Here is a 27,943-nt window from a genome sequence, read left to right on the forward strand (position 1 = left end):
TTGTTTGGGGCTACACACATATGTGAGAAAACTATGTAGACAAGCAAAAGAATGATTAGTAGTTACTTATTGATGGTGGGGTGTATGCAGAGGGGAGACTTGATCAGGGAGGCACACAGGGATATGGAAAGTCCTGGTGATGTTCTTTTTCTTAAGCTGGTTGGTGGTGTGTAAACAAGTGTTCATGTTATCTTTAGGCTATGTATTAGTACTCCGGTATGTATATTTCTTAATTTAAAAAAATTTTCGAACCACACAGAATTCTTCAAGCCAAAAAGTAAAGGTTATAAGTCATTAAATGAAGAAAGCAAGTTATAAATAGTATGTATACTGTAGGGTTTTTTTTTTTTTAAGATTTTATTTGTTTATTTGATGGACAGAGACACAGCAAGAGAGGGAACACAATCAAAGGGAGTGGGAGAGGGAGAGGCAGGCTTCCCGTTGAGCAGGGAGCTCGAAGTGGGTATTGATCCTAGGACCCTGGGATCATGACCTGAGCCAAAGGCAGATACTTAATGACTGAGCCACCCAGGTGCCCCTATAGTATAGTTTTTTGTTAAGAAATTGAATATGCTTCTGTCTTTGTGTTTAAATGGACATTGAAGTAAGTCTGAGAAGATAAACACAAAAATGTGTTGCTCCTTAGGAAGTAGGATTTCTGGAGATCTTTTGCATTATACTTCTGTGTATGTATGTATGTATGTATTCATTCATTCATTCTTGAAATCTGTGAGCATTTATCATCCAGGTTCGTGTTATGAGATTAGATTTCTTTTGTCTTTATTGCTGTTGAATAAGGAGCTTAAAGGTAGGTCCATGTATTATATACAACTTCTCTGTATTTTTTTAATTAGAACAGTAATAAAACAATTTCCATTTTGGAAAAACAATAAACCAAAAAATTAGTCAAAGGTCTCAATGTTTAGAAATGTTAAGTGAGTAAAGCAGGTTACAAAACAGTATTTTACAAACCTAATACTAGTTCACCTAGTCTGTGTATTCAGTGTCTTAAAAAATCCTGGAAGGAGAATGTTCCACCATCAACAATTGTTACTCTAGGTGGTATACTTTACAGAAGGCTCTTATTTTCTTTGTATTTTCCTAATTTCCATATATTACATATTGGAAAGAAGAAAAAAATAGGGGCATATTCATCACTATAAAATGCTGAAGTCCTTATTAATTTTCAGTAATGTTATTCTTAACCATTGTGGGTAGTAGCTACTTAACTAGATGAGTAGGGCAAGGTACTAAGAGAAGAGAGCTCTCCTCAACTCTTGTTATAGATGTGAGTTCAGAGATGCACAGGATTTTTTTCTTCTTTCCTAAGTGGCTGTTTTATTCTTTAATAGCTACATTGATCATTCGTGTATCTTTATGCCTCCTTCAGGTGCTGCACTATCTGGCAGTACAGAAACCTGCAGACCTTGCTCGGCACCTGTTACCTTGTGTAATTCATGCAGCTGTACTCAAGGTAAAGGAAGAAGGTAAATATCTTATTTGATTAGTCATTAGTTCGTTTCCAAATGGAAGTATATTTTCCCTGGCTTAATAATGGTTTTGATCTTCTTAAAAATAGAAAATCTGGAAAACATTTCTTCAGTTAAGAAGATTATAAAGCAGATAATAACCCATTCCAGTAAAGTTTTGCACTTCCCCAATCCAGAAGACAAGAAATTGGAAGTAAGTTTGCTGTGGTATCAGTATCTTGCCAAGTGTTCTCCCTAGTTGGCAGTAATTATTTTGAAGATAAATTTTTAAAGGCTGCTTTTTTCCCTCTCCTGTTTTCCAATGTATGTCTCTCCCTTTTCCACTGTTAGGAAATCATCCATCAAATTACTAATGTAGAAGCTATAATTGCCAGAGCCCGCTCACTGAAAGCCAAGTTTGGAACTGAGAAATGTGAACAAGAGGAGGAAAAAGAAGATCTTGAAAGGTAATTGATATTTGAGTACCTTTTGTCTGTAGGAAAAGCCACCACTCTCTTTAGAACATTTTAATAGAATATTTCAGTTCTTTTGTGGTACCCTGTATTATTTGTAACAAGCATCAGCTAGAGACAGAAAAATATTTAATTATCATAGACTGTGACCTCTCCTGTATTTCTGGGTATTTGTGAGGCATTTCCATTCCTTTCACATTTAGAAACAAGTCTACTGGGTCTTTTTTTCTAGTATGTCCTTGTTTGCTCTTGGAGATGTCCCTACAGTTTCCTGTGGAAAAGCTAGTCACTCTTTGTTACTTGACATGCCCCAGAGCTTTGCTTTCTCTCTTTGCTTAGTTTTCACTGTTCCTTTACCACAGACTGAGGTGTTCTGAAATTGTATTTCTGCTCAGTATTCCTAGTTATTTATTTAACTTTAAACAAGATTTTTGAAAGCAAAGGTGCATATCCTGTGCACCTTGTGAACATGTTTTGAAAGGGTGACCAGATGGCCTCTCCAGGATGATACAGATGACCGGGTCAATCTTCTCCTCCTGAGAGAGACTTGGCACCATTACCTGTCAGTATGAGTCCCTTTCCATTTTTGCCTGTGGTACTTGAAAGAACAATATTATTTTAATTGCGATAAAGTGTTTCCAAATTTGTTATTTCAACAACTTGAATTTATCATAACTTTAAATTCTTCATCACCCTTTTCAGAAATGAAGTGGCATTATTGATGCTAACTAATGAAGATAATATGATCAAGGCATGTGCTATAGCTCTTAACAAGTTCTTATTAGAATTTTAATCTTGTGTTGAGAGTAATTTTTTCCTAGCCTTCTTTGCTCTTGAAAACTCCTTCCTTTTTAAATGAGAAGAATAAGCACTAATCAAGGGAATTGTTTCTAAAATAGCAGTATGAATTAGTGGTGCAAGAATGGTGCCTTCGATGCTGATAGCTCCACATACGTTCTCTGTGACTTGGAGGTGTAGTGTTTCCAGCACATAGTGGCACAGTTGAGGCTTTGCCAAGCAAAATGTGTATTCTAAGCACATATGCATGCAGGCATACATATACACCCACTTTAAAAGAACAAAAATGAGAATTATGGATGATTGCTTTGTTGTATATGGATGAATTGGTTTCTGTTGTCCAAAAATACTGTTTGTTTTGTTTTTAAGATTATATTTATTCACTTACTTTAGAGACAGCAGGTGTGAATGGGGGGCAGGGCTGAGGCAAAGAATCTCAAGCAGTCTCCATACACAGGGTGGAGCCCAGTGTGGGGCTCGATCTCATGACCCTGAGATCATGACCTGAGCTGAAATCAAGAGGCAGATGCTTAACTGAGCCACTCAGGCACCCCCTCCAAAATATTGTATTAATCTTTTATTTACTGTAGTATTTTCTAAGCTTCTAGTCTCAAAGAAATAGAGTCTGTATTTCTTTTTACCCTTTGACAGAGGTTTTGTTTAGCTTTGTTTTTTAGATTTATTTACTTATTTGAGAGAGAGAGAGGGGAGCGAGAGTAGTGTAGGGGCAGAGAGAGAATATCGAAGCAGATTCCCACTGAATGCAGATTCCGACACAGAGCTTGATCTCACGACCCTAAAGTCATGACTTGAGCTGAAATCAGAAGTCTGACGCTTAATCATCTGAGCCACCCAGCCACCCCCAGAGAGGAGTTTTAAAAAATTTTATGAAAACAGTTGAAAGGCAGTAAGATTGTCACTTGAGTCTATTTTATTTCTAAATGTCCCTTATAAAAGTTCCACTTTAAAAAGTTCTGCTGTAGCCTTAGTAGGTTTAGCCAGTATCGCTTTGAGAGTTTGTCTACAAAATTAATTTGTAGTGTGAACTGAGCAGCAGCTTGCTTTCTGTGCTTTCATTACCTCTTTCCCCTAGGTTTGTGAGTTGCCTTTTGGAGCAGCCTGAAGTGTTAGTCGTGGGTGCAGGAAGAGGACATGCTGGCAAAATCATTCACAAGCTGTTTGTGAATGCTCAGAGGGTATGTGAATTTCCTTATTGACTGATCATGATCTCTCCAGACCTCTACTCAGTAAGATGCTATTTTGATTCCCTCACTTGGCTGATTATGCAGCTGTTGAGTGTATGTCTAGGCATTGGGTTTGAACATCAAAAAAAAAAAAAAAAAAAAAAAACCTCTCAACAGTGATTTTTGAGTCTTTGAAATCCATTTGCTTTCTTACATGTTTAAGTAATATAATAAGTATATTTTAGGATATAAATTTCCAAAGTTAGAAGGTTCTGAAATCCATTGTTACAGAATCTAATAGGGACTCAGTTAGCAGTGACCACCAGTGCTGTGTGATAATAAAAAATGTTGACTACTTTCAGTTTAGAATAGAGTTCATTTTTACAAATTTTAAACTCCATGTACTGCAAATGGATTCATAATTTCACTTGTGAGGTTAGTATATCTGTTTTTGTCATGGTGAATTGATCTAAGGAAGAGCAAGATTTCAGACGTTTAGGACTATGGAAACAGGCTTTAACAAAAAAGCAAGCCCAGGTTGACAAATTATCTTTGCTATTACCTCTACTACTGAAAGTAAAGGTTCAAACTTTCTAACATTCTGAAATTCTTAAAATTTGAATTTTTATGAAGGTGATGCTCATCACACTTTGTATGGGTGCTCTCTGTACTGATCTTGTTTACTGGTTAAGAGGATTTTCATGTCAGGGCTCATTATTATGAAAGATTGTGATAAAAATATTATAGAGTATACTACACATAGTCTCTGACTTAAGATAATTTGACTTAGGATTTTCAACTTTATGATGGAGAAAAAGATATGTACTCAGTAGAAGTCATACTTTGAATTTGGGATTTTATTCTTTTTCTGAGCTAGTGGTGTATGCAGCATAATCCTCTCATGATGCTGGGCAGGGACAGTGGCAGATCCCTGTCAGCTATGAGATCCCGAGGGCAGACAGCCAACATACTTTATGACTACTTGACCCAGACACTGTTCTATTTCTCACTGTCGGCACGATATTAATAAATTGTATGAGATAGTCAATACTTGATTAGAAAATGAGCTTTATGTCAGATGATTCGGCCCAACTGTAGGCTTCAGTGAATGTTCTGAGCTCAGAAGTAAGTAAAGTAAGCTAGGCTGAGCTATGATGTTTGGTAGGTGAGGTGTAGTAAATATATTTTTGACTTAGGATATTTTCAACTTAGAATGGGTTTATTGGCATGTAACACAATTGTAAGTCAAGGAAGATACATAAGTACAAGGGTGCCCTTTACCTGGAGCTGTGATGACTCTAGAATGACCCACTTTTGAAAGTATAATTCTCAGAATCAAATAAGAATTTTCATGGGTTTAGATACAAAATAAAAACTGTATAATCTCCTTTGAATCTGTCTGGAGTGTATCTAGTTAATATATTCAGTTTCATAGTCAAAAGTACTGACCTGAATTTTTAGCAAGAATTGAAACCTGCAATTGTTTATGGGATTGTTCCCCAACTTTAAGAATTTCAAGTTAAAAACCAAGTATTTTATTTCCTTAGAAATTAGAGTTCTAGAAAACAGTAGATGCTCACTTTGATTTGTTTTTGTCTTTGGCATGAAATCAGGAGCTAAGTTTGTTTTTTGCATCCTTTATCTTTTAGTAGCTTACTAGCCGAAAGTTAATAACCCCATTTCCTTGTCACCACCAATATGAATTTTCCTCCTGTTGCCGGTATTCTTTCCTCTGTCCTTACTTTAAGAAGCTTGTGTGTTAAGAGGACCTGAAATCTAAGGCATTTTTTTTTTAAAGATTTTATTTATTTATTTGACAGAGATCACAAGCAGGCAGAGAGGCAGGCAGAGAGAGAGGAGGAAGCAGGCTCCCTGCTGAGCAGAGAGCCCGATGCGGGGCTCGATCCCAGGATCATGACCTGAGCCGAAGGCAGTGGCTTAACCCACTGAGCCACCCAGGTGCCCCAATCTAAGGCATTTTTTTTTTTTTTTTAAGATTTTAGGCATTTTTATTTTTAATGCTGAGACTATTACTTGCTGTAAATATTTAAGCAAAATTATTTTTCCCAGAGTGGCAATAATTTCCCCCTCCAACCCTCCCCCCAGTAATATCAGTAAAGGCTCATTGTAAAACATAGGATAATACAAAAAATTATAAAGGAAAATTTAATCACATTAATCTCACTACCCTCTGATGATCACCATCAGTATTTGACATGCAGTATATGTAAATATATGTATATTTTACAAATATAGGATTATATTCTGTGATTTACTATGTTATTCTTGTTTTCCTCTTAGTTATCTTGTTACATTAATAAATACAGGAGTGTATCATCTTTTCAGTGGCCTTGTATAGCTAATACCCATTAAGGGATGAAATTGCACATTTTTCCTGCATTATGTAATTATAAAAGATTTCAGACTTTCAAACCTTGTAGGGAATGTTTTTAGGGAATTGGTAGACTTTAATCCATGTAACAAGCACCTGGTTGGTACGTTTTTTAACTCAGACCTTAAATATCTGCATGATGTAAACAATTAAAGTTTATTTATATAACTTTGCATAATTAACTGACACTTTATATCAATTTTACTGATTTTTTATTTTACTTATTTACTATTTTTACTTATTTACTATTTTTTATTTACTTATTTTTATTTTATTTTATATCAATTTTCACTTTATTAGAAGGTAATGAAATTTTAGTGAGAATTTTGTATAGCATACAGCAGTTTTGCGTATTTAGAACTCTTTGCTTTAAATTACACATTTTAATAAACTTCATCATGATTACATGTGTCAGTGGTGTATTCCACTGGAATTCAGCAAATAAACCACAGATTGGATTTGCTTCAGTTTTATCAGTTTTGCCCATTAAATGACTGTACATTGCCTGTTGAACCATCAGATGCATGAGAAGTAGGATATGTCTGCTCAATTTAACAGCTAGGTGTGTTTTATGTGGTGTGTGTTTGTCTTGATATTCTTTTGATAGGATCCTGTTCCTTAATGTAGTGCATGCTGTCTTTGAAATGATCTTGAAATCTCGTCTAGTTTTTTTTAAACCATCTTGCTTGTTTCCTTTTCATCACTGTTTCTTTTCTCACCTTTTCTCAAGCTGACTGAATCTTCTGATGAGGTAACAAAATAGCCTTTGTCCCTCATAGTTCCTTGTTCCTTCCCATCCCTCTAACTTCATAAGGTCATTAAGACTAACCACCTCTTTAACAGTCTGGATTTGGCACACTTTTCATGCTGATGTTTAGTATAACATGATTTCATATTTCCATTGCCAAGATAGTACTTTATTTTTTTTTCAATCAATGGTATTGTGAAAGGAATCTAGTAATCAGAGAAATGAAAGAAGTATAGTGATCAACGGTAAAATGAAGGCTCTAGTTGAATGTTTTTTATGCAGTTTTAATGCAAAAAATAGATGCCTTTCATATTGAAAACATGTCTTTTGTGGCCATTGCTACATTACATGGACTTCTGTCATTTCTGTATCACCTTAGCCACTCAGCAAACAAAACCAGTGTCCCCAGTTTTAATATGGCAAATGAACTTTAAAAAGAAACGAAAGAGTGGAGATAAAAAACATCTCTCCAGACTCTGGGGGAGAAGCAGCTCCTTACTGGACTAAGGACATTAGACTTGAACTTGGGTTGTTGCTAGAAGAAATGTGTAGAAACCACTGCTACATTTTCCCTCTTCTTCAGATGTTGGAATATGGCCCTCACTTTTCAAAGCAGATTGCCTAGCAGTCATTATCTCTTTTGTCTCTGTCACCAATTTATGTGTAATCTCTGGCTGCTCATGCAGTGTTTCAAGCTTCTTGCTTTTTCCGTGTTGGTTTCTGAGTAATCATAACATGGCTGACTGCATTACCGAGTAATGTAGAACATTTAAAAAATATATTTGTCATGTTTATTCATCTGTCCTTCAAAATGGTCTAAGTTTTAGCATTGGACTTGTTCTTGAATTTAGCATTTGATTCTGTTCAAGGCTGCAGCAATGGCTCCACCAGAGGAGGAACTGAAGAGAATGGGCTCTCCAGAAGAGAGAAGGCAGAACTCGGTATCAGACTTCCCACCTCCTGCTGGCCGGGAACTCATTTTGCGCACCACTGTGCCACGCCCAGCTCCGTACTCCCGAGCTCTGCCTCAGCGCATGTACAGTGTTCTCACCAAAGAGGATTTCAGACTTGCAGGTGCCTTTTCATCAGATACTTCCTTCTTCTAATTCTTCTAGAGCCACCTCATTTATGGCTTCAGAGACCATGCTGACCCCTTCTGAGGGAAGAAGGTTGTGCCAGTCAGAACTCGAGAGGCCATGAAGAGGACCTGTCTAGTCCAGTGATCAGGAATCATACCAGCATCTGAAAGACTTTCCAGCACCATGCTTGAGCTCTGTTGTATCTTGGTTGGGTTAGAGAGAATGGGCTTGAGCTGTTGAAAGATTTGTTCCCCAAATCTTTGAAAATCTTGAAAAACATTTGACCTGGTCAGTGTTTGACCAGGAGTCAGGGGTAGGTTGTAGGGAGATGTGCAGGGACCAGAAAAACAGCAGGAGCTCTCTGTACTCACTCCAGTGGGATCTTGCTCATTTATTCTTTCCTGTGACTATCCCTTAGGCTATGGCCTTGCATTCATAGTCTGTGTAAACACACTTGTTGCATTTGTTAGTATCAGGTATACAAAACAGAGTATCTGTTAATTGAGATTTCTGGATATTTTGGTGGTATCTTCTCTTCCCAGAATCTGTGTTTTTGAAATACTAAATGACATTCTGTTTATTCAATCATCTAGTGGCCATCTTGGTTGTACTAATTAACTTTTGATTAGTATTTTGAATATTCTAGGAGAAAACTTGGAATTTCATATAGTTTATGTGTTTTTCCATGTAACTATGATCTAAGTGTAAACTATATATTAAATGTCACTGCAAATTAGTTTTGTATTTTATCTTGTAAGTTTTGTTTCTCTTGTTTTGTTTTTGGTTGCCTGTAAGATATCAACCTACAAACTTCTCTTCTGCTGTACAGCATGCATTTCCTTTTTTGTGATTGCTGGCTAGATACTATATTTAATGGAGTAGCGATGAGCACATGCTACAAATATAGCTTTTGGAACATAGAGATTATCATGCACTTAGTATAATTTGGTGTGTGTGTTAATGTAGTGAATACAAGATTATTTCAGTGAACTATTTTGCTTTGTGTCTTAGTTAAAACGAAAATAATTGATGTGGATATATAGCACCCAGCGTAAGGATAATAGCAGCATATTTCTAGTTATGTGGTGATCAAGATTATTAAGTCTGTGTTGCTGTATGGCCTCTGTTCAGTAATCTGAAATCTATTTTTAAGTCTAAAATTCTCATTTTAATCCAAAGCAAAAAATGGTTATACTGAAGCATAGACCTTGCTATGTAATTTAAAGAATTAATAGAGCTGTGTAAAAACCCTATTATATTATTTTTGTAAAAAAAAAACCAACTGTGTGTGTACGTATATATGCATATATGTACATATATATGTATATAAGTATATATGAAGTAGGGGAGGCCCTGGTTGGTGACCTCCCAGCCTTGACAGTGCTTTTCTCTGAGATGCTGAACTTGATTGCTGCTGGCAAACCGTGCAGATGCAGGCTTGAGTACTGAGTGCTGTACCAGGTAGAAAATGTATCTTTCAAGGACAGGATTTGTTTGCTTTCCAATGAGGAAGTTAATAGCAAAGAAACATTTTTCAAAGAGAAGTTGAACTTTAAAATGGCACTGTGAATCTAATAAAAAGGAAAGTCTTGCTTTCTCTGACTTCTTCTCTCTCCTCTGTCACTTTAGTCTTATTTCAGTAAGTTTAATGCTGTCTCACGTCTTCTAAATGTTTGCAGCCTGCTGAGTCTGGCAGGGGTCTCAAGTACACTGTTGGTGCCTTCTTTCTTAGTGGCAGTTACCCCAGTTTACTTTTATTATAGTTATGTGTTGGTTTATTTCGTAGATATTTTTAAGTACCTATTTTATATCAGGTGCCGTGCTAGGCAGTAAAGATGAAATAGACACCAGAACACTCCTTCTTTTTCAGTGACCTTTCTTTCTGTCATGTAGGGAGGCTTCATGTTACATTGCAATAAAATGGAGAGTACAGTCAACTCATCTGAATGAATTGGAAGTCCAGCATTTATTGTATAAATGCATTCATTCGTTCACCGGCAACAGAGATTAATACATGCAATATTAGTGAAGAGAGTAATGTGTGTAATAATAAGGTGTGATGAGAGAGGTTTTTCACTCAGGCTTTAGGGATAAGGGAAATCTTTTTTAGAGGTAATTTCTAGATTGAGACCAGAAGATGAGTAGGAGCTGATAAAGAGTTGGGGAAGTATGGTAAGTTGCTGTTAAAGAACTACGTCCTGTACATTTGCTGATAATTTATTGTGCTTTTCCTGCTGCTCCCATGAAGTGGAGTTTACTTTGTATATTTGGACATTACTTGTCGTCCAGTCTGGACTTAACCATACCTCTTCAGTCACTGGAGTATTAGCAAGTGTGACACAGGCGGAGACTTGAAAAGTATTTGGAACTTGGGGCTTGCCTCTCTTCCTCTGGGAACCCTTAGATATGTGGAGAAGCCTGATGGAGGAAGAGAGAGTTGGGTGGTTTGTTACATAGCAAAAGAGATTGGCTGCAGGGCATGGGAAGAGTGTTACAGGTAGAGAACAAATAGGCAGAAACTCAGAGACACAAGAAAACAGATCTTTGGAGATAGGCCAGCCTTTTAGTTTGCTGGGAGTGAAAAGAGACAAGAAATGGAGCTGGTTAGGTAACCTGACATGAGACCAAGAAATTCTGTGTTAAGCAGAACCACAGGTTTGGGTTTTATCTTCAGGGCAGTAGTGAGTCATTGAGGAGTTTTGTTTTTGTTTTTAAAGATTTATTTATTTTTAGGGAGAGCATATAAGAGAGTGGGGTGGGGGGGCAGGTTAAAGGGGGAGAGTCTTAAGCAGACTCTGCTCTGAGCAGAGAGCCCAACCCAGGGCTCAGTCCCATGACCCTGAGATTACAACTGAAGCTGAAACCGAGACAGTTGCTTAACTGACCTCACCACCCAGGTGCCCCAGTCATTGAAGAGTTTTAATCAAGGGAGTGACATTGTTGGTTTCAGACCACACTATAGCAGGGCAAATGGATTGGAGAAGCTAAGAAAGTGTATACACATCCTGGATCTTGTACTAAATTGGAAAGTCACAGTTACATCCATGGTTCTTTTTGTTGTTGTTGTTTTATTTTTTGTTTTTTAAATCTTCCTCTGTGCTTTGTAATGTGCTATAAAGAGCCTGACAAATGCTTGTGGAACCAGAGTGTCCTCACTCTGGGATCCTCCCTATAAATTCCTAGAGCACCATAGTAATTCAGATTTTCTAAGCATTTCTAACCATTTCTATTTGTATTTTATTCATTTGTCCAGCAGATGTTTATTAAGTGCCAACTATATGCCAGGTACTTACTGTCCTGGGAATGGGGATACAGCAGTGAACAGGACAGATAAAAGACCCCATAAATATTGCTTTCAGAGACACCAAGTACAAACAAATGATCTAAAATGAGCCATTCAGTGTTTTTTTTAGACAGGTGATAAGGGAACGTCTGTGAGATGGTGACATTTGAGCAGAGACCTGAAGGAAGTGGGCAAACCAATCTTGTGAGAGTCTGGGAAATGATTCCAGACAGGGAATAGCAAATGTAAAGCCCTGGATTGCGGAGTCTCAGAGATGGGGTGAGGTAATGTTTTTATTTTAAACTACATTTTGCTGTTTCACAGCAAAATAACAAAACACCCAAGTGATTAAGTGAGTTTGGGGTCTCAGGGAAAGGTTAGAACTTGTGCAGTAAATTGAGAAATTTAAATATAGATATGTACTTAAGCACAGACATTAGGAAAGCCCTATGGAGTGAATGCAGCAGGAAGAGAAGGTCTGGAGATTGAACCAGAGATCAGGAAGAAGAGGAGGACTGCCACAGGAGGCTAAGGAGGAGCAAGTGCTGAGGTAGAAAGAGAACGGTAAGTGTGATGATGTTTCAGAAGCTAAGAAGGAAAATATTTGAAGGAGGTGGGAGGTGATCAACTGTGTCAGATGCCATTGAGACGTCAAATAAGACAAGAACTCAGGGTGGATTGTTGCATACCTGTGGGTGCAGAGTAGCAACTGCACACAGAAAGGTAATATAGTTCTTACTGGGAAAGAGAGAAGTATACTGGCCAGAGGGAGGCTGGGTGCATTTAACACCACTACTCAAGCCAGATGGGTTTGTGGTTGTTGTCGTGCACTGTTCATTGCCGGGAACTTGAGGGCAGGGGGCTTCTAGGTGGGGTGTAAGTAGGGTATGGTAGAGGCCAAGAGCATGAAGCCACTGTTTCAAGCCAACCGTACCCTTCTTCCCTGCCCCACTCCTGCTGCCTTCTCACTTCTGGCACACAGGGTAATGGATAGGGCTTGGTACTCCACAAACAATGAATGGATGAATACCTCTTGATGATGAGAGAGGTCCCACTGTAGTGTATGAATCTTCTGGACTCTAGTGTTTTGCATTGGGCACCATGAAGCCAGAATATTTCAGAACATGAGGTTCTGGAAGCCAGAGGCTGTTGCCAGCATTTCTCCACCTCTGAGAAATGGGGCATGGCCTCAGCCTCTATAAATGGGCTTGACTAATTCTTAAAATAGAGAATAAAGCTCGTTCATCTTAGCATGCCTTCTTTGCCAGCAGTTTCCCCCTGGCGGCTTGTGATGTCTGATGGGTGGTCGTGGGTAAATCTCCCTCAAGTGAACAGCGTCATCTGTTGTGGAGAGCCTTCCTGGGTGAGCTTACCAGGCAAGGAAGATGGCTGAACAGAAGGCCCCTACTTGGCCCCTAGTCGTGTGAGCCAGTCTCTGATTGGTCTGTGGGCATCACTCCTCATGTCCCCTCTGTGTGGCCCTCCTTGGCTGTGGGGTCCTCTGACGGTTCTTGGCAGAGACCTCAATGTCACCACAAAGACACACATATCCCTGAGGCTTTCCAACTGGATGAGCCTTTCTTTTCCTCCCTCCCTTCCTTCCTTCCTTCCTTCCTTCCTAACCTTCCTTTCTTTTTCGTTTTTTTTTTTTTTTTTTTTAAGATTTTATTTATTTGACAGAGATCACAAGTAGGCAGAGAGGCAGGTAGAGGCAAGGCGGGGTGGAAGCAGGCTCCCTGCTGAGCAGAGAGCCCGATGCAGGACTTGATCCCAAGACCTTGGGATTATGACCTGAGCCGAAGGCAGAGGCTTTAACCCACTGAACCACCCAGGAGCCCGTGGATGAGCCTTTCTAAGAAAAGTACCTTTTTTCCCTCTCTGGTTGATAAACAGCTGGATTTTTTTCCTAGGTAAAACCGTGATGGACTGTCCTTTGTTTAAGTTTGCAGATTGGTCTTCATCTTGTCCCAGAATAAGGCAGATGAGGGAGACCTGTGCATGCTGGGCTGGCTCATGCTGGAGAAACTGCTGGTTGGGTTCAAAGCTGGTGAGATGGTGATCTACGGTACCTAAGCTTGTGATAAAAAGTATTCCCCAGGGAAGAAAATGAGAATGAGTCAATGTATTTGTTTACTAAGGCTTCTGTAACAGCGTACCACAGACTGGGCACTTAAAACAGCAGAAATTTATTCTTTCACAGTTCTGGAGGCTACAGGTGTGAAATCAAGGTGTTGGCAGGCCCATGCTCCCTCTGAAACCTGTCGGGGAGAATCCTTCCCTGCCTTTTTCTGGCTTCAGTTGGCTGCCGGAAGTCCTTGCTATTCTTGGCTTGCAGGGACAGAACTAGAGTCTATACCTCTGTTGTCACGTGGCCTTCTCTCCTGTGTGTCTGTGTCTTTTTTGTTCCTGTGCCACTGGCATGACCTCATCTGAACTCTTATATCCACAATGACTGTGCTTCAAACAGCGCTTTTTGAGGTACTAGGTGTTTAGGATATCAACGTGTCTTTCTTTTTTGAAAGGGAACAGGGATCATAATTCACCTGATTGGGCGGATGCCCATCTAATTGGTGGCAGGCCACAGGGCATGATGTGTAAAAGCATGGGCCCACTTCTGGATAGAGAAGTTTCGTTCTCTGCCTTCCTTAATCCTGGGCTGGTACCTAATGCCTTCCTCAGCCAAAGTGGGGACAAAAATAAGTATCTGACACATTGTAACAAAATTAAATAAATAAGATACTAACTAATTAACTAAGATACTAACTGAAATGCCCATAGTATAGATAGTTGTTTAATAAAGACAAACTGTTCTTAGGAACTGTACTGGAAAGTGGTACAGCTGTGGGCAAATGAATGGTTAGCCATTGTTTAACTTAAGGAATACACCCACCCAGCCAGTGTTCCTAGAGATGGCAGCCCGGATAGCCCTATCAAGAGAAGAGTGACTGAAATTGCCTACCATCTCATCAAATGTACTGATTTCTTTTGATCCCTTTTCTGCTCCTTGAGTCACAGCCTACCTGGAGGAAACCGTATTTAACAGCCAAATAGACTTGGTCAAGTCAGAGGACTGGAGTGGGAAGTTGGGAAGAGTCGAGGCACGTTCCAGACTGAGGGGCTTATCTGGAGAGTCCTGCAGACACGGTGTTGGTGTTGGTGTGGCCAGGGCGAATAGTGAGAGGAAAGAGAGGCAAGGTAGTAGCAGAGGAAGTGGTGGTAGGTTCTAGAGTCTTCCTTCCCTCTGTAAGAACTGGGACCTTGTCAAGTGATAGTGGAGGAGCTGGAAAGGTTTTCAGTAGAGAGAGAGAGGAGCATTTGACTCAGACTCTTAGGAGCCACAGTGATCCCTGCAAGGGATGGCCATGGCCTTGATAGTTGAAGTGGTGGTGATGGGATGAGACATTTAGCAGGTGATACTGGCAGGACTTGAAGTGCAGGAGTTGGTTAGTGAAGGCTGATGTGTTCTGTATGGCTCTGACCTGAGGGGCCAGCTGCTCTGTCACGAGAGGCAGTGCCTGGCTCGGATTTGTGGTACGTCACTAGCCTAAGCACAGCCACTTGCCACGGAAGGAGCCCCCGGCAAGAGGACTGCTCTGTCCCCACTCTAGTGAGATCTGCACCCTTTTTGTTACAGGACCCATGGAAGAAGGATGTCTATGGGGAAATGCCCATTACATACAGCATCCAGGAATCCTCAGTCTTACTCGCTTGCTAATGACAGGGAAGGAGAACGAGCGCCAGTGTTGCTCACCTTTCCTTAAGCAGCCTCTCTGCACACACATTGGCTTCTGTTAAGCATTTGTCAGGAATGTGACATTGGCTCCCTCCAGGGACTAGTCAGACCTGACTAACAAGTGATGGGACACAGATCAAAACTTTTCTTAAGTTCTTCAGCCATTTGACAGTTTGAGTAAATAATGACTTCTTGGTGCTATTTATTCACATTCTTCTTTCTCAGCTCTATTTTTGGCCCAGAACACTCTTTATTTTTGTCCCCGTTACATAATGAGGGAACTGCATTCTTAGTAACCCACTGTCACTCCTGTGTTATCTTGCCTACAGGAAAAAAGGAAATATTTTTGGAGTGTGAATTTCCCAAACGTTCTCAACTATTCTGGGCCTGAAGGCATAACGTCATGGAGGGAGGACTCCATTGGGGGGAGGCCAGTCTTTCTTGGTTGAGGCCGAACCTGGTCCTTGCAAACTGGCGGGAAACTTCCTGGTGCCCTGCCCTCCCTGGCCAAATGGCAAGAGCTCCTCTCTGCACAGTTTTACATTTTCAGCAGCTGATACTCTTAAGGGCTGTTTTTCATTTCTGTTGCTTCAGAATATTCAAATGATTGGCCAGGAGAGATCACAAGCAAATGAAATGTTCTTTTTATGCAGTCCAGTGACAGGCTGAACCCCCTGTGGGGGTCAGACCAGGAGAGCAGAAGTACTTTGAATAAGTTTGAAAAGCTTGTTCCCTGCTGGCTGTCGGGAGGCTTGTGTAGCTTAATTGGTTATGGCCTAAGAAGGCAGCTTTCCTGGAATGGGTCTGTGCAAAAGTTGCTCAGTTCCAACTGGATGCATCTCAGATGAGCCATAGAAGGCCTATAAAAATGACTCTGTCCAAAGAGCCTAGGAGTTTCAGATCTTAATGCCATCTGGCTGGATAGCCAGACAGGTTTCCTTCCTGGGTTTAGGAGATTCCCCAAGAGTATCCTGATTGGTTGGAAACTGCTTCTGGAAGCTGTTGTAGGACTAACCTGTGGGGAAAGCTGACCCACCTCCAAGCTGCTGGGCGCAGCCCAAGAAGGACTGCTCAGGTCCTAATGGGGACAGTTCAGCTCGGCAAGTCCTGTGAGAAAGTCAGGATATAGGTGACCCTCATCACTGAAGATTTGATCTGAAACTGTTGCAAATCATCTAATTATATATGCTCTTAGAGCAGGTAATTGTCCCACAATTAAATAAACTAATCCAGAGTTTCTCAAGCACAGATAATGTATGGTGTATCTTAAAGGCACAGCTTCTTACAGACCCTGGCATTTGTCTTCAGATCACTTAGCGGCATTGTGAGGGGGATTTCACCTGTAAATGTGGGCACCCCAGTCTTCATGTGAGTTAGAATAGCGAATAATCATTGCTCAACCTACCACTGAAATGAAAACAAAACAGTAACACTTTAAGAAGCATCACAGAACTCAAAAAGACCCTGGGGACTGTATCCTTAGACCCTGAGATGGGAGAAAGGTGTATGGAACCTGTCAGATGTGGTAGAGAATTATTTCCAGATAGAAACACAGTACATTAGCTTGTTTAGTAATCACAATCCTGGATTAAATGGACAACACCAAGCTGAAACTTTATACATCCATTGTAAGGGTTTACTGTATGTAAATGCTCCCTGCCTGTGAAGAAATGTTCATGGGTGCATGGGTGTAAGTTCTGCTAGCCCTCCTCCCAGCTCTGTGCAGAGGACAGTTCTAAGTTTGCAGCCACCTGATGTGCTCTCCAGGATTAGTGATGGGAGGAGCCAAGGAGGTGGAAGCCCAACCCGGCTGCAAGAGCCGCTTATAGAAGGGTGGCCAGATGCATGGAAGGTCAGAGGTTCAATTCACTCATGTGTCTCGGATGTAGCATGTGGTAACCATGATATCTGGTTAACTTGTCCTTTGGCTGGTGCAGGGGTTTGAATCCTGCCTAGAGGCAAGAAGGCTAGTGAATAACTGGCTGGCTACCCAGTGTCTGCCTTACTGTCTGTGTTCACATAGGTTCTATGTGGAATATTGGCTCTGTAAAGGAAGATGGCAGCAGAGGAAAAAGAAGAAAGTTAAAAAGGGGGGGGGGGTAATTGAATGTTTGTGTCCTCCCCAAATTCATGTTGAAGTCCTAAACCCCAGTGTGATGATTTTAGGAGGTGAGGCCTTTTGGGACATGATTAGATCATGAGGATAGAGCTCTCAAGAATGGGATTAGTGTCCTTATAAAAGAGACCCCAGAGAGCTTTCTCATTCTAATAAACAGCAGTCTGCAACCCAGAAGAGGGCCTTCACTAAAACCTAACCATGGTGGCTCCATGGTCTGAGGCTTCTAGCTTTCAGAACCATGAGATACAGATTTCTTTCGTTGGGAAAACTTTCTGTTTATGGTATTTTGTCATAACAGCCTAGCTGACCAAGGGAGAATGGCTTTGGTTATTGATGTAGTTATATACAATGAATATAATATAGCATTTAGTGGCAGAACTTTGTATATGACTTTGGACTTATATTTATAAAATCATTAAAGATTGTACATTTTCAGTTTCACAGGGAAACTTACTGGTTAGTGGAATTTACTTTGGTTCGTTTGATTATAACAAATAAAGATCCAAAGTAAAGGTTCATGGTGAGCAGTGAAGGCTGTGAAATGAAACCGAACCATCATAGGACTTAACCTCATGGAGTCTAGAGTCTGGAGTAGGTTTTAAAATTGGGGTTGGCTCTAGAGAAGCTTAGCTGCAGGAATTCACAGCATCTCCCCTGCTAGTGTGTGACCATGAATGTGATCTGGCTCCAAGTGACCATCCTTCTGTCCTGGTGCTAGCTACCTCCCATGTCTTGTTCATAGTTTGGTTCCCATGGACGTTGAGCTTGCTTAGAATCCAAGACAGCTTCTCCTCCCTTCCACATCACCACCTTTCAGTACCAGCTTCTCTTGCTTCCTAGCTTACTCATATACTTTTCCAATTCTGTAAAGTACCTGATCAGCCCAGTTCATCTTTTCATCCAGTGCATTAGGCATAATTTGTGGGTCATGGGCCAGCCAACAGATTAACTTCCTCAGATGATCCCTTCAACAGGGGGATGAGAAATGTTCATGAATGTCCACGGATTGCCCTCTTAGGAGAGAGTCTTGATCAGGAAAGACTCCTTCTGCAGGAGGTGTGGCAATAACTCTAGTATGGGCATGTTCATGATTTTTGTTATTCCTTACATTTTCTATTTAATATTTTATTTAGAAATTATTTCAAACTTAGAAAGTTGCAAGAACAGTACAAATAAATCCTGTAAATCCATTATGCAGGTTCATCCCTTGTCAATATTTTGCCATTTTAGTCTCCTAGCCTAGTTTTTTTTTTATTATTATTTTTTTTAAGATTTTATTTATTTAACAGAGAGAGAGAGATCACAAGTAGTTAGAGAGGCAGGCAGAGAGAGGAGGGGAAGCAGGCTCCCACTGAGCAGAGAGCCTGATGTGGGGCTCGATCCCAGGACCCTGAGGTCATGACCCAAGCTGAAGACAGAAGCTTAACCCACTGAGCCACTCAGGCGCGCCTTTTTAAAAAAATACTTTTTTTTAAGGTTTTATTTTCTTTCTTTCTTTTTTTTTTTAAAGATTTTATTTATTTATTTGGCAGAGAGAAATCACAAGTAGATGGAAAGGCAGGCAGAGAGAGAGAGAGAGGGAAGCAGGCTCCCTGCTGAGCAGAGAGCCCGATGCGGGACTCAATCCCAGGACCCTGAGATCATGACTTGAGCTGAAGGCAGCAGCTCAACCCACTGAGCCACCCAGGCGCCCTAAGGTTTTATTTTCTTAGCCTAGTTTTTAATAAATCTATGTTAAATAGAGATGATGAATGTCTCTATCTCCCCTCTGCTCACTTAACTCTTTTTCCCCCTCTGTTGTGATGGAGAGAAGTGACAAAAGCTATGTTGGGCTGATTCTCAGAAAAGAAATTATGAGTAGAGTATAGAGCTGATTTAGGGGATAATGTTTTCAAATTTGAATCCTATCAGACATGGTAGAGATCTTTTGTTATTTTCATTGCATGTGACAAAATCATTTAGATGAAATAAAGCTTAAGAAAATGACATGCTAGATTCTCTGAAAAACCATAGCCAAAGCAACTGAAATCCTAAATACCAATTTACAATAACAACAAAAAATTTACCTAGCCTTGAGTTTGGCAAAAGATATGCATATATTTAGAGTGTTGACTTTTTTTTTTAAGTTTTTAAATGTTAATTCCAGTTTGTTAACATACGATGCAATATTAGTTTCAGGTGTACGATACACTGATTCAGTACTTCCATACAGCACCTGGTGCTCACCAGGACAAGTGCACTCCTTCGTCCCCTTCACCTATTTCACCACCCCCCACCTTCTCTCTGGTAACTACCAGTGTGTTCTCTGTAGTTAAGACTTTTTCTTGTTTCTTCTCTTCTCTCTCTCTCTTTTTTTACTCTTTGCTTATTTGTTTTGTTTCTTAAATTCTACATATGAATGAAATCATATACTAGTCTTTCTCTGACATTTCATGTAGCATTAAACTCTATAGATCCATTCATGTTGTAAATGGCAAGACTCATTCTTTTTTATGGCTGAGTAATGCTCTATTACATATATATATACACACACCACATCTTTATCCATTTATTAATTGATGGACATTTGGGTTGCTTCCATAATGCTGGCTATAAACATAGGGATGCATGTATCTCTTTGAATTAGTGTTTTTGTATGCTTTTGGTAAATTCCCAGTAGTGCAATTTGTGGACATAGTATAGTTCTATTTTTAACTTTTTGAGGAAACTCCATACTGTTTTCTGGAGTGACTGTACCAGCTTGCATGCTACCAGCAGTGCACAAGTGTTTGTTTTTCTCCACATCCTCACTGACACTTGGTGTTTCTTCTTTTTTTTTTTTTTTTTTTAAAGATTTTGTTTATTTGACAGAGAGAGAGAAATCACAAGTAGGCAGAGAGGCAGGCAGAGAGGGAGAGAGGGGAGGAAGCAGGCTCCCTGCGGAGCAGAGAGCCCGATGTGGGGCTCAATCCCAGGACCCCGGGATCATGACCTGAGCCGAAGGCAGAGGCTTTAACCCACTGAGCCACCCAGTCGCGCCGGTGTTTCTTATGTTTTTGTTGTTAGCCTTTCTGACAGGTGAGGGAAGAGATCTTGATGGTTTTGATTTGCATTTCCCTGATGAGTGATATTAGGCATCTTTTCATGTGTCTATTGGCCATCTGGATGTCTTCTTTGGACAAATGTCTGTTCAGGCAAGATATGCAAACTTCTTAAAGGAGAAAATATTAAAACTTTATTGAAACAAAAGGCATAAATTGGGAGAAATGCCAGTGTTCTTGCATATAAGGAATTGGTATCACAAAGATGTCGGTTCCCCCACAATGTCCTACCTATACTATTCCTAATACAATCCCAAATGGGTTTCTTTCCCTTTTCTTTTCTTTCTTTCTTTCTTTCTTTTTTTTTTTTTTTTTTGAGTTTTGGTGGAACTAGAATTGTTGATTCTGAAATGTATATGGAAGATAAATGGCCACAAACAACCAAACTATTCTTGAAAAAGAACAATAAATTAGGAGGGTTTGCTTTATGAGATATTAAGACTTATTATAATTATATAATAATTAAGAGTATGGTAGTTTAAAAAAACAGAGAGCCCAAGACATGTAAGGAAACTTAGATTCTGGTAGAGATGGGCAGATCAGTGGGGAAATGATGGGGTATTCAATAAATAGTGCTTGGACAAAACGTTTTCCTTATATCCCAAGAGGGAAGAGAAATGAAATTGGATGCTTATTATATCACTCCCTACTCAAAAATTAATTCCTAGCAGATGAAAGACTTACATAAGTACAAAGAACAGGAAACAAAAAACCCCACATAAAATGTTTAGACTACTATGTGGGGAAGTCGCTTTACAATTTTAGTGTAAGGAGATCTTCTTAATAAGACAAAGGAGGTGCCTGGGGGGATCAGTTGGTTGAGTGTCTGCCTTTGGTTCAGCTCATGATCCCAGGACCCTGATATCAAAGCCCCCATGTCAGGCTCCTTGTTCGGTGGGGAACCTGCTTCTCTTTCTCTTAGCTTACGTTGTCTAACTATCTCTGTCTTTCCAAATAAATAAATAAAATCTTTAAAAAAAAAAAAAGATACAAACCATAAAGGAAAAAGATTGATTAATTTGGCTACATTAATATTAAGAACTTCTTTTCAACATACAGCATAAAGACTATGAGAAGAGAACCCATGGCCTGGAAAATGGAATTTACACACAGACGGCCAACATGAATTAGTGTCCAGAACAGTTTTAAAAATCCACCCCTCCCCACCATGAATTATTTAAAAAGGGTTGAAAACCTATTAGCAAAATAGAAAAAGACATTAACAGGTCACAGAAGGAGAAAAAATGAATGAGCAAAACATTAATGAGCTATTTATCCTCTTTAGTAATTTGAGAAATGCAGATTAAAATTATAGTGAGGTACCATTTTACACCTAACCAATGAGCACAAATTTTAAAGTTAGACAGTATTCGAGAGTCAACAAGAATTTGGAGCAACCAGGCCTCATCCATTGCTAGCAACAGTGTAAATTGGTACAACTTTGGAAATATAATTTGTGTTTCTTGATAAAATGTGAACACATACATAACCTACAATATAGTAACTTGTCCATGGGCGTGTGCTTTAGGGAGTGGTTCTCACAGACTTGCATCCCTGTGATCCCGCATCAGCATCTCCTGGGAGCTTGTTAAAGATGTACCTTCTCTAGCCACCCAGACCTGCTGAACCAGAGACTGGTCTGGGGCCAGCAATATGTGCTTGAGCAAACCTTGCCTGTGATTCTGATACACGTCCAAGTTTGGAACTACTGCTTTTAAGAAGTATTGATGTGTGTGTGTACTGGAGACTTGAGCAGGAGTGTTCACAGCAGCACTTCGTAAAATCCGCAGATTTACGGATTTACCCTTCAGCAGGAGAAAGGATAATCCTATTACGGTGTGTCCCTAGAGCAGTGAAAATGAACAATCCACTGTGACACTTACTAGAATGGATGGCACAAAACTCAGGATAAAAAGCTTATCACAGAGGCATCTCTGCAGTATGATTTCATTTGTTTAAAAGTCAAAAACTCTGAACAAGAAGCTGTTCAGGAATATGTACATATGTAGTATTCCTATAAAGAAAAGCAAGGAAATGATTTATACACAATTCAGAACAGTAGTTCTGTTTGTGGGGAAGGCAATAGGATGTAATTGGGGAGCAGCATACAAACATTAAAAGTACTGGAGAGATCCTATTTTTTAAAAAACTAGGTAGTGGGTATATTGCTGTTCATTTTACTATTTTTGTTTTTTTATTTTTAAAAGATTTTATTTATTTATTTGACAGATAGAGATCTCAAGTAGGCAGAGAGGCAGGCAGAGAGAGAGAGAAGCAGGCTCCCCTACTGAGGAGAGAGCCCACCACGGGGCTCGATCCCAGGCCCCCGAGATCATGACCCGAGCCGAAGGCAGACTTTAACACACTGAGCCACCCAGGCACCCCTCATTTTACTATTTTTAAAAATTAGCATATTGAGTGGGAACTGAACATTCAATTTTGTAAGGTGTAGGATTGCAAAATTGAGAGGCAGTATTTTCCTGGTATCAGGAAAGACTTTTATATGGAAATGAATGTGGGTGTAACAAGGAGCAGGGTACAAATAGGCATGATGTTTTAAAATACTTTAAGGAAAGTGTGCACTGGTTGGGACTCCCTTAAGGCTGTACCCCCTCAGATTTCCTGACAATAATTGTCACTTTGCTCTGCCCTTATAGGTACTATACTAGGGTAGAAAATTGATAAGATACTCCATAAGCAAGGCAGGGAGTTAGAGCTCATGAAAACTTCCCCTAGTGATGAGGGTGTTGAGGCTAGTGATCTGTGAGCTGAGGAGGTGGTCAAGGTCCCCAGGGCTCGTCTATCCCTTTCCCCTGCATGACAGCCCAGGAGGATCCCATTCTATCTGGTGTAGGTGGGTGGGTGTAAGTGGAAGAGGGTTGCTTGGCCCACTTTGGGCTTTCCACATGTTAAGGGATAAACCTTAACAAAAACCATTTGTAAACTGCTTTTTCTATATCTCTTGAGATGCTGGCATTATTTTTATCCTTCATTTTGTTAGTGGGGTATATCATTGATTAATTTATGTATATTGAACCATCCTTGTTTCCCTGGATTAGGTCCCATTTGGTCATGGTGAATGATCATTTTAATATATTTTTGAACTCTGTTTGCTAAAATTTTGAGGAATTTTGCATCAGTGTTCATCAGGGATATTAGTCAATTTTCTTTTTTATAGTGTCCTTGTCTAGTTTTCCTATCTAGGTAATGCTGGCCTCTTAGAATGATTTTGGAAGCATTCCTTCCTTTTCTGTATTTTAGAATAGTTTGAGAAAAGTAAGTATTAACTCTTTACATGTTTGCTAGAATTTACCTTGAAACCATCTGGTCATAGACTGGTTTGTTGGGAGTGCTAATTTTTAAATTTTTATTATTTATTTATTTTAAAGATTTCATTTATTTATTTGAAAGAGAGGCAGTGAGAGAGAGCATAAGCGAGGAGAAGGTCAAAGGAGAAGACTCCCTGTGGAGCTGGGAGCCCGATGCAGGACTCGATCCCGGGACTCTGGAATCATGACTTGAGCCAAAAGCAGTCGTCCAACCAACTGAGCCACCCAGGCGTCCCTGTTGGGAGTTTTTAGATTATAGATTCAATTTTATTACTAGTAATCAGTCTTTTACGGTTTCTGTTTTTTCCTGATTCAGTCTCAAAAGATTGTATGTTTCTAGAAATTTATTCATTTCTTCTCGGTTGTCCAGTTTGATGGCATATAATTGTTCATGGTGTTTTATGATCTTTTATATTTCTGAGGTATCATTTGTAACTTCTCTTTAATAATGGATTTCATTTATTTAACTACTCTTTTTTTTTTTTTTCTTAATTAGTCTGGCTAAATACCACCATGTACTTCTGAACAGGGTAAGCAGGAAAATGTCAGTTTTTCTAGTGGCAAAATGAGAAGATCTCTTCCATATACTTGACATATAATACCTAAGATTTAGAGTTGATTTTCAGCAAAACCATATAATGGGTGAGGCATATATTTGAAATCCTGCTGTTTGAGAATTGTACCCTCTCCTCTCTACATCCAGTTTGCCACCTGGTTGGTCCCACTATTCATATACCCCCCTCTGTAGGCTCTCCATCAATACATTTACCCAACCCTTCTTGCTAATCTAATGAAGTACTTCATGCTAGCATAAAAGAGGCCAGTTGTGATTGTCAGGATACGGTAGCAGCAGGCATGTAAGCTCTTTGAATCTGCTAGATCATGCAGTCTTCAAAGGTGGGGACCATTGCATCTTTCTCTAATCCATCAAGTTCCTGCACTACATATGCTGTTAAGTGAACAAGCAGAAGAGTTGATACAAAAGTGCATTTATGGCACCTGGGTGGCTCAGTGGGTTAAGCAGCTGCCTTCGGCTCAGGTCATGATGCCAGGGTCCTGGGATTGAGTCCCGCATGGGGCTCTCTGCTCAGCAGGGAGCCTGCTTTTCTCTCTCTCTCTCTGCCTGCCTCTCCATCTACTTGTGATCTCTGTCAAAAAAATAAAATCTTTTAAAAAAAAGTCCATTTATTATTACATCACCTCACATCATCTCCTCTTATTATGGTCTCAGTTACCCGTGGTCAGCTGTGGTCCAGAAGCCGATGATCCTCCTGGTATATCTTCAGAATGTCAGTAGTAGCCGAACACTACACCATAGCACCCACGTCATTCCCTTCACTAGGCATTCCCCTCACCTAGGCATTTTACACCTCAGCATCACAAAGGGGAAGGGTGAGTACAGTATAATAAGAAATATTGTGAGAGAGAAAGACCACATTCACTAAACTTTTGGTACAGTGTGTTATTATAAATGTTCTGTTTTATTACTAGTTACTGTTAATCTCTTAATAATCTGCCTAATTTATAAATTAAAGTTGATCATAGACATGTGTGCATAGGAGGAAAACAGTATGAGAGAGACTGTATTCACATCTTCTAATACAGTATATTGTTATAATTGTTCTCTTTTATTGTTGCTCATCTGCTGTGCCTAATTTTAAACTTTATATGGGTATGCATGTGTAGGAAAAAATGTAGTATATATAGGGTTTAGTACTGTCCACAGTTTCAGGCATCCAGTGGGGGTCTTGGAAAATATCCCCCATGGATAAGTGGGGACTTCTGCACATACTAGTGAGGGATCTGTGCCTTCAGCTTGATCAGATAATAGCGTGTTTTTCCAAAGGGGCTGAAATAACTTACATTCCCACTAATTCTGGATGAGAGTTCATTTTACTTTCTATTCTTGCCAGCTCTTGACATTGACAGATAATTTTTTTAAACCAATTTGATGTGTGTGAAATGGTATCTTCTTATGGTTTTAACCCACATTTGCTGACACTCACCATCCTGTGTTAGTTACCTGAAATTTTTTTTAAAAACCCCAAAATTGAAAAATGCTGAAGTTCTTTTTGTCACACTCATTCAGCGATATTAAGAACAGTTTTCCCTGAAGCAGCTGGTATCCAACACATGGATGTTCACAGCGTGATTCCCATACACAGAGCGGAACTTCCTCGGGCTTGTAAAATGAAGCCAAAGCTGCTGCCAGCCCTGTGATTCTCTTCAGAACTGGTGGGTTTTTCCTGGATTGAGTGTGAATGTGCTGCTGCTTCTAGAATGGAAGACAAGTACCAAATGACTCGCATCTCTCATGCCTTCTGGAAACTCATGCCTGGAAGATTCGGCCACTCATTCCTATGCTGTGTGGTGGCCTTTAAGAGGGAGACAGCAACCTGCCAGCCTTCTGCAGATGACTTGACTGCCGGCCAGGGTAAGTGTCTACCCAAATCCAGTGGGCATTCTGGGAAAGCAAGGAATAGAAGGGCCTTCAGTAAAGGATAGAAGGTAAACCAAATCAAACTTCATCTTATAAATCTCGGTTTTTTGGAGATGGGAGTCTAGAGCTGCCACTGCCACATGGGGCTACTGAGCAAGTGAAATGTGGCTACCACAACTTGGGAAATGGGACTTTATGTTTTGTTTAATTATGACTAAGGTTAAACTTGTAAAACAAAAGCAATGTGAAATATTGTTTTCTTAAGCATGTTATTGTTTCGGCAGTACAACACTTCACTTTAACCATTGGAAATTACCATCTGAGTTGATATTTCCTCTAAGTATAAAACACACACTTTTGAAGATAGTAAAAAAAAATTTTATGTTGATTAAATTGAATGATCGTAGTTTTGATACACTGGGTTAGATATTGTTAAAGATTTTATATGTTTCTTTTTGCTTTTAAAAGTGTTTACTAGGGGCACCTGGGTGGCTCAGTGAGTTAAGCTGCTGCCTTCGGCTCAGGTCATGATCTCGCGGTCCTGGGATCTACGAGTCCCGTAGCACGCTCTCTGCTCAGCAGGGAGCCTGCTTCCCTCTCTCTCTCTCTGCCTGCCTCTCCATCTACTTGTGATTTCTCTCTGTCAAATAAATAAAATCCTTAAAAAAAAAGTGATTACTGTACAATTTAAGAGTACAAATGTGGCATGACATCCTGGAAGTTGGTGAAATAGGAAGAACCGGGAATCCATCTCTCTACCTAGATAATTATACCAGCACAGTCTGCCTGATGTAGCTGCTTTAGAGTTCTGCAGACTATTCAAAGACTTAAAACTTCCAGGGTAAGTCTTGGACAGTAAATTGTGGTTAATTTGGGTCAATTTCAGCTTTTAGCACATTAGTGGCTATGTATTCCCCATTCTCACTGCCAAGGTAGGCAGCCATGCATATGTACCTGGAGCAGCTTGTGAATACAGAGGTGTAGACACAGAGATGAGCACTCATTGTCCCAACCCCACCATCTAAAGTGGGTTCCAGGGGATTTAAAGACTCAGAGTTATTTTTCTTTACCCATTCACTTTCCCCTTTCTCCTTTGTTGGCAGCTAGACATTTTAAGGACTAGGTCATTAAAAAGCAGTTGCAGAGACAGGGAATTTAGAAAGTCACAGTGTATACCTAGGGAAAGTGCAGACTTAGAAAAGATCTGGGAAGGTCTTAATAAGTTTAGGTTTCTCCTAAACTTCGTCCTAGGCACAGGGATACTATACAGTAACAACCAGAAAATCAGCAAACCCTGCGGCAGGTGGCAAAGCTGATTTCCAGGTTTATCACAATATAAGCTTTAAATGTTCAGTTTTGGGGCACTTGGCTCCCTCAGTCAGTAGAACATGTGACTCTCAGTCTCAGGGTTGTGAGTTTGAGCCCCTTACTGGATGTAGAGCTTCTTAAAAATAAAATATTAAATAAATAAACAAATGTCAGGTTTTTAACAAAAAATCCCAAGATAAAAAAAAGAACTATGACCAATTCAAAGTAATGAAATTTAACAACAGAAACCATCCCTGAGAAAGCCCAGAGGTGGACATACTACACAGAGACAACTATCTTACAGATGCTCAAAGAACTATAGGAAGATGAGGACATAGTCAAGAAAATGATGTATTAATAATATGGGAATTCAATAAAGATATAGGTAACATAAGGAAGTGAAAAGAAACTCTGGGGCTGAGAAGTATAACTGAAAGCAAAAATTTACTAGAAGGATTCAAAAGTAGATATGAGCTAGAAAAATCCACAAACTTGAAAATATGAGTGA

At 39.8% G+C, this 27,943-nt stretch overlaps 1 protein-coding gene across 2 annotated transcripts in view; it reads left to right on the forward strand.

Annotated features, from left to right (window-relative positions):
• Nucleotides 1-9,745, forward strand: part of RAB3GAP1 (RAB3 GTPase activating protein catalytic subunit 1) — a 116,604-nt gene extending 106,859 nt beyond the window's left edge. Inside the window, exons 20-25 of one of the 2 annotated variants that reach the window (XM_082689314.1) lie at nt 1,391-1,487; nt 1,580-1,683; nt 1,821-1,936; nt 3,834-3,936; nt 7,047-7,067; nt 7,934-9,745. In XM_082689314.1, the coding sequence (XP_082545440.1) occupies nt 1,391-1,487; nt 1,580-1,683; nt 1,821-1,936; nt 3,834-3,936; nt 7,047-7,067; nt 7,934-8,170 (678 nt within the window). In that variant the 3' untranslated portion in view covers nt 8,171-9,745. The remainder of the gene's footprint in view (nt 1-1,390; nt 1,488-1,579; nt 1,684-1,820; nt 1,937-3,833; nt 3,937-7,046; nt 7,068-7,933) is intronic. The other variant, XM_082689315.1, reaches the window with a different exon arrangement.
• The last annotated feature ends 18,198 nt before the right edge of the window (nt 9,746-27,943 follow it).

Source organism: Mustela nivalis, assembly GCF_964662115.1.
Source record: "Mustela nivalis genome assembly, chromosome: 11".
NCBI lineage: Eukaryota > Metazoa > Chordata > Mammalia > Carnivora > Mustelidae > Mustela > Mustela nivalis.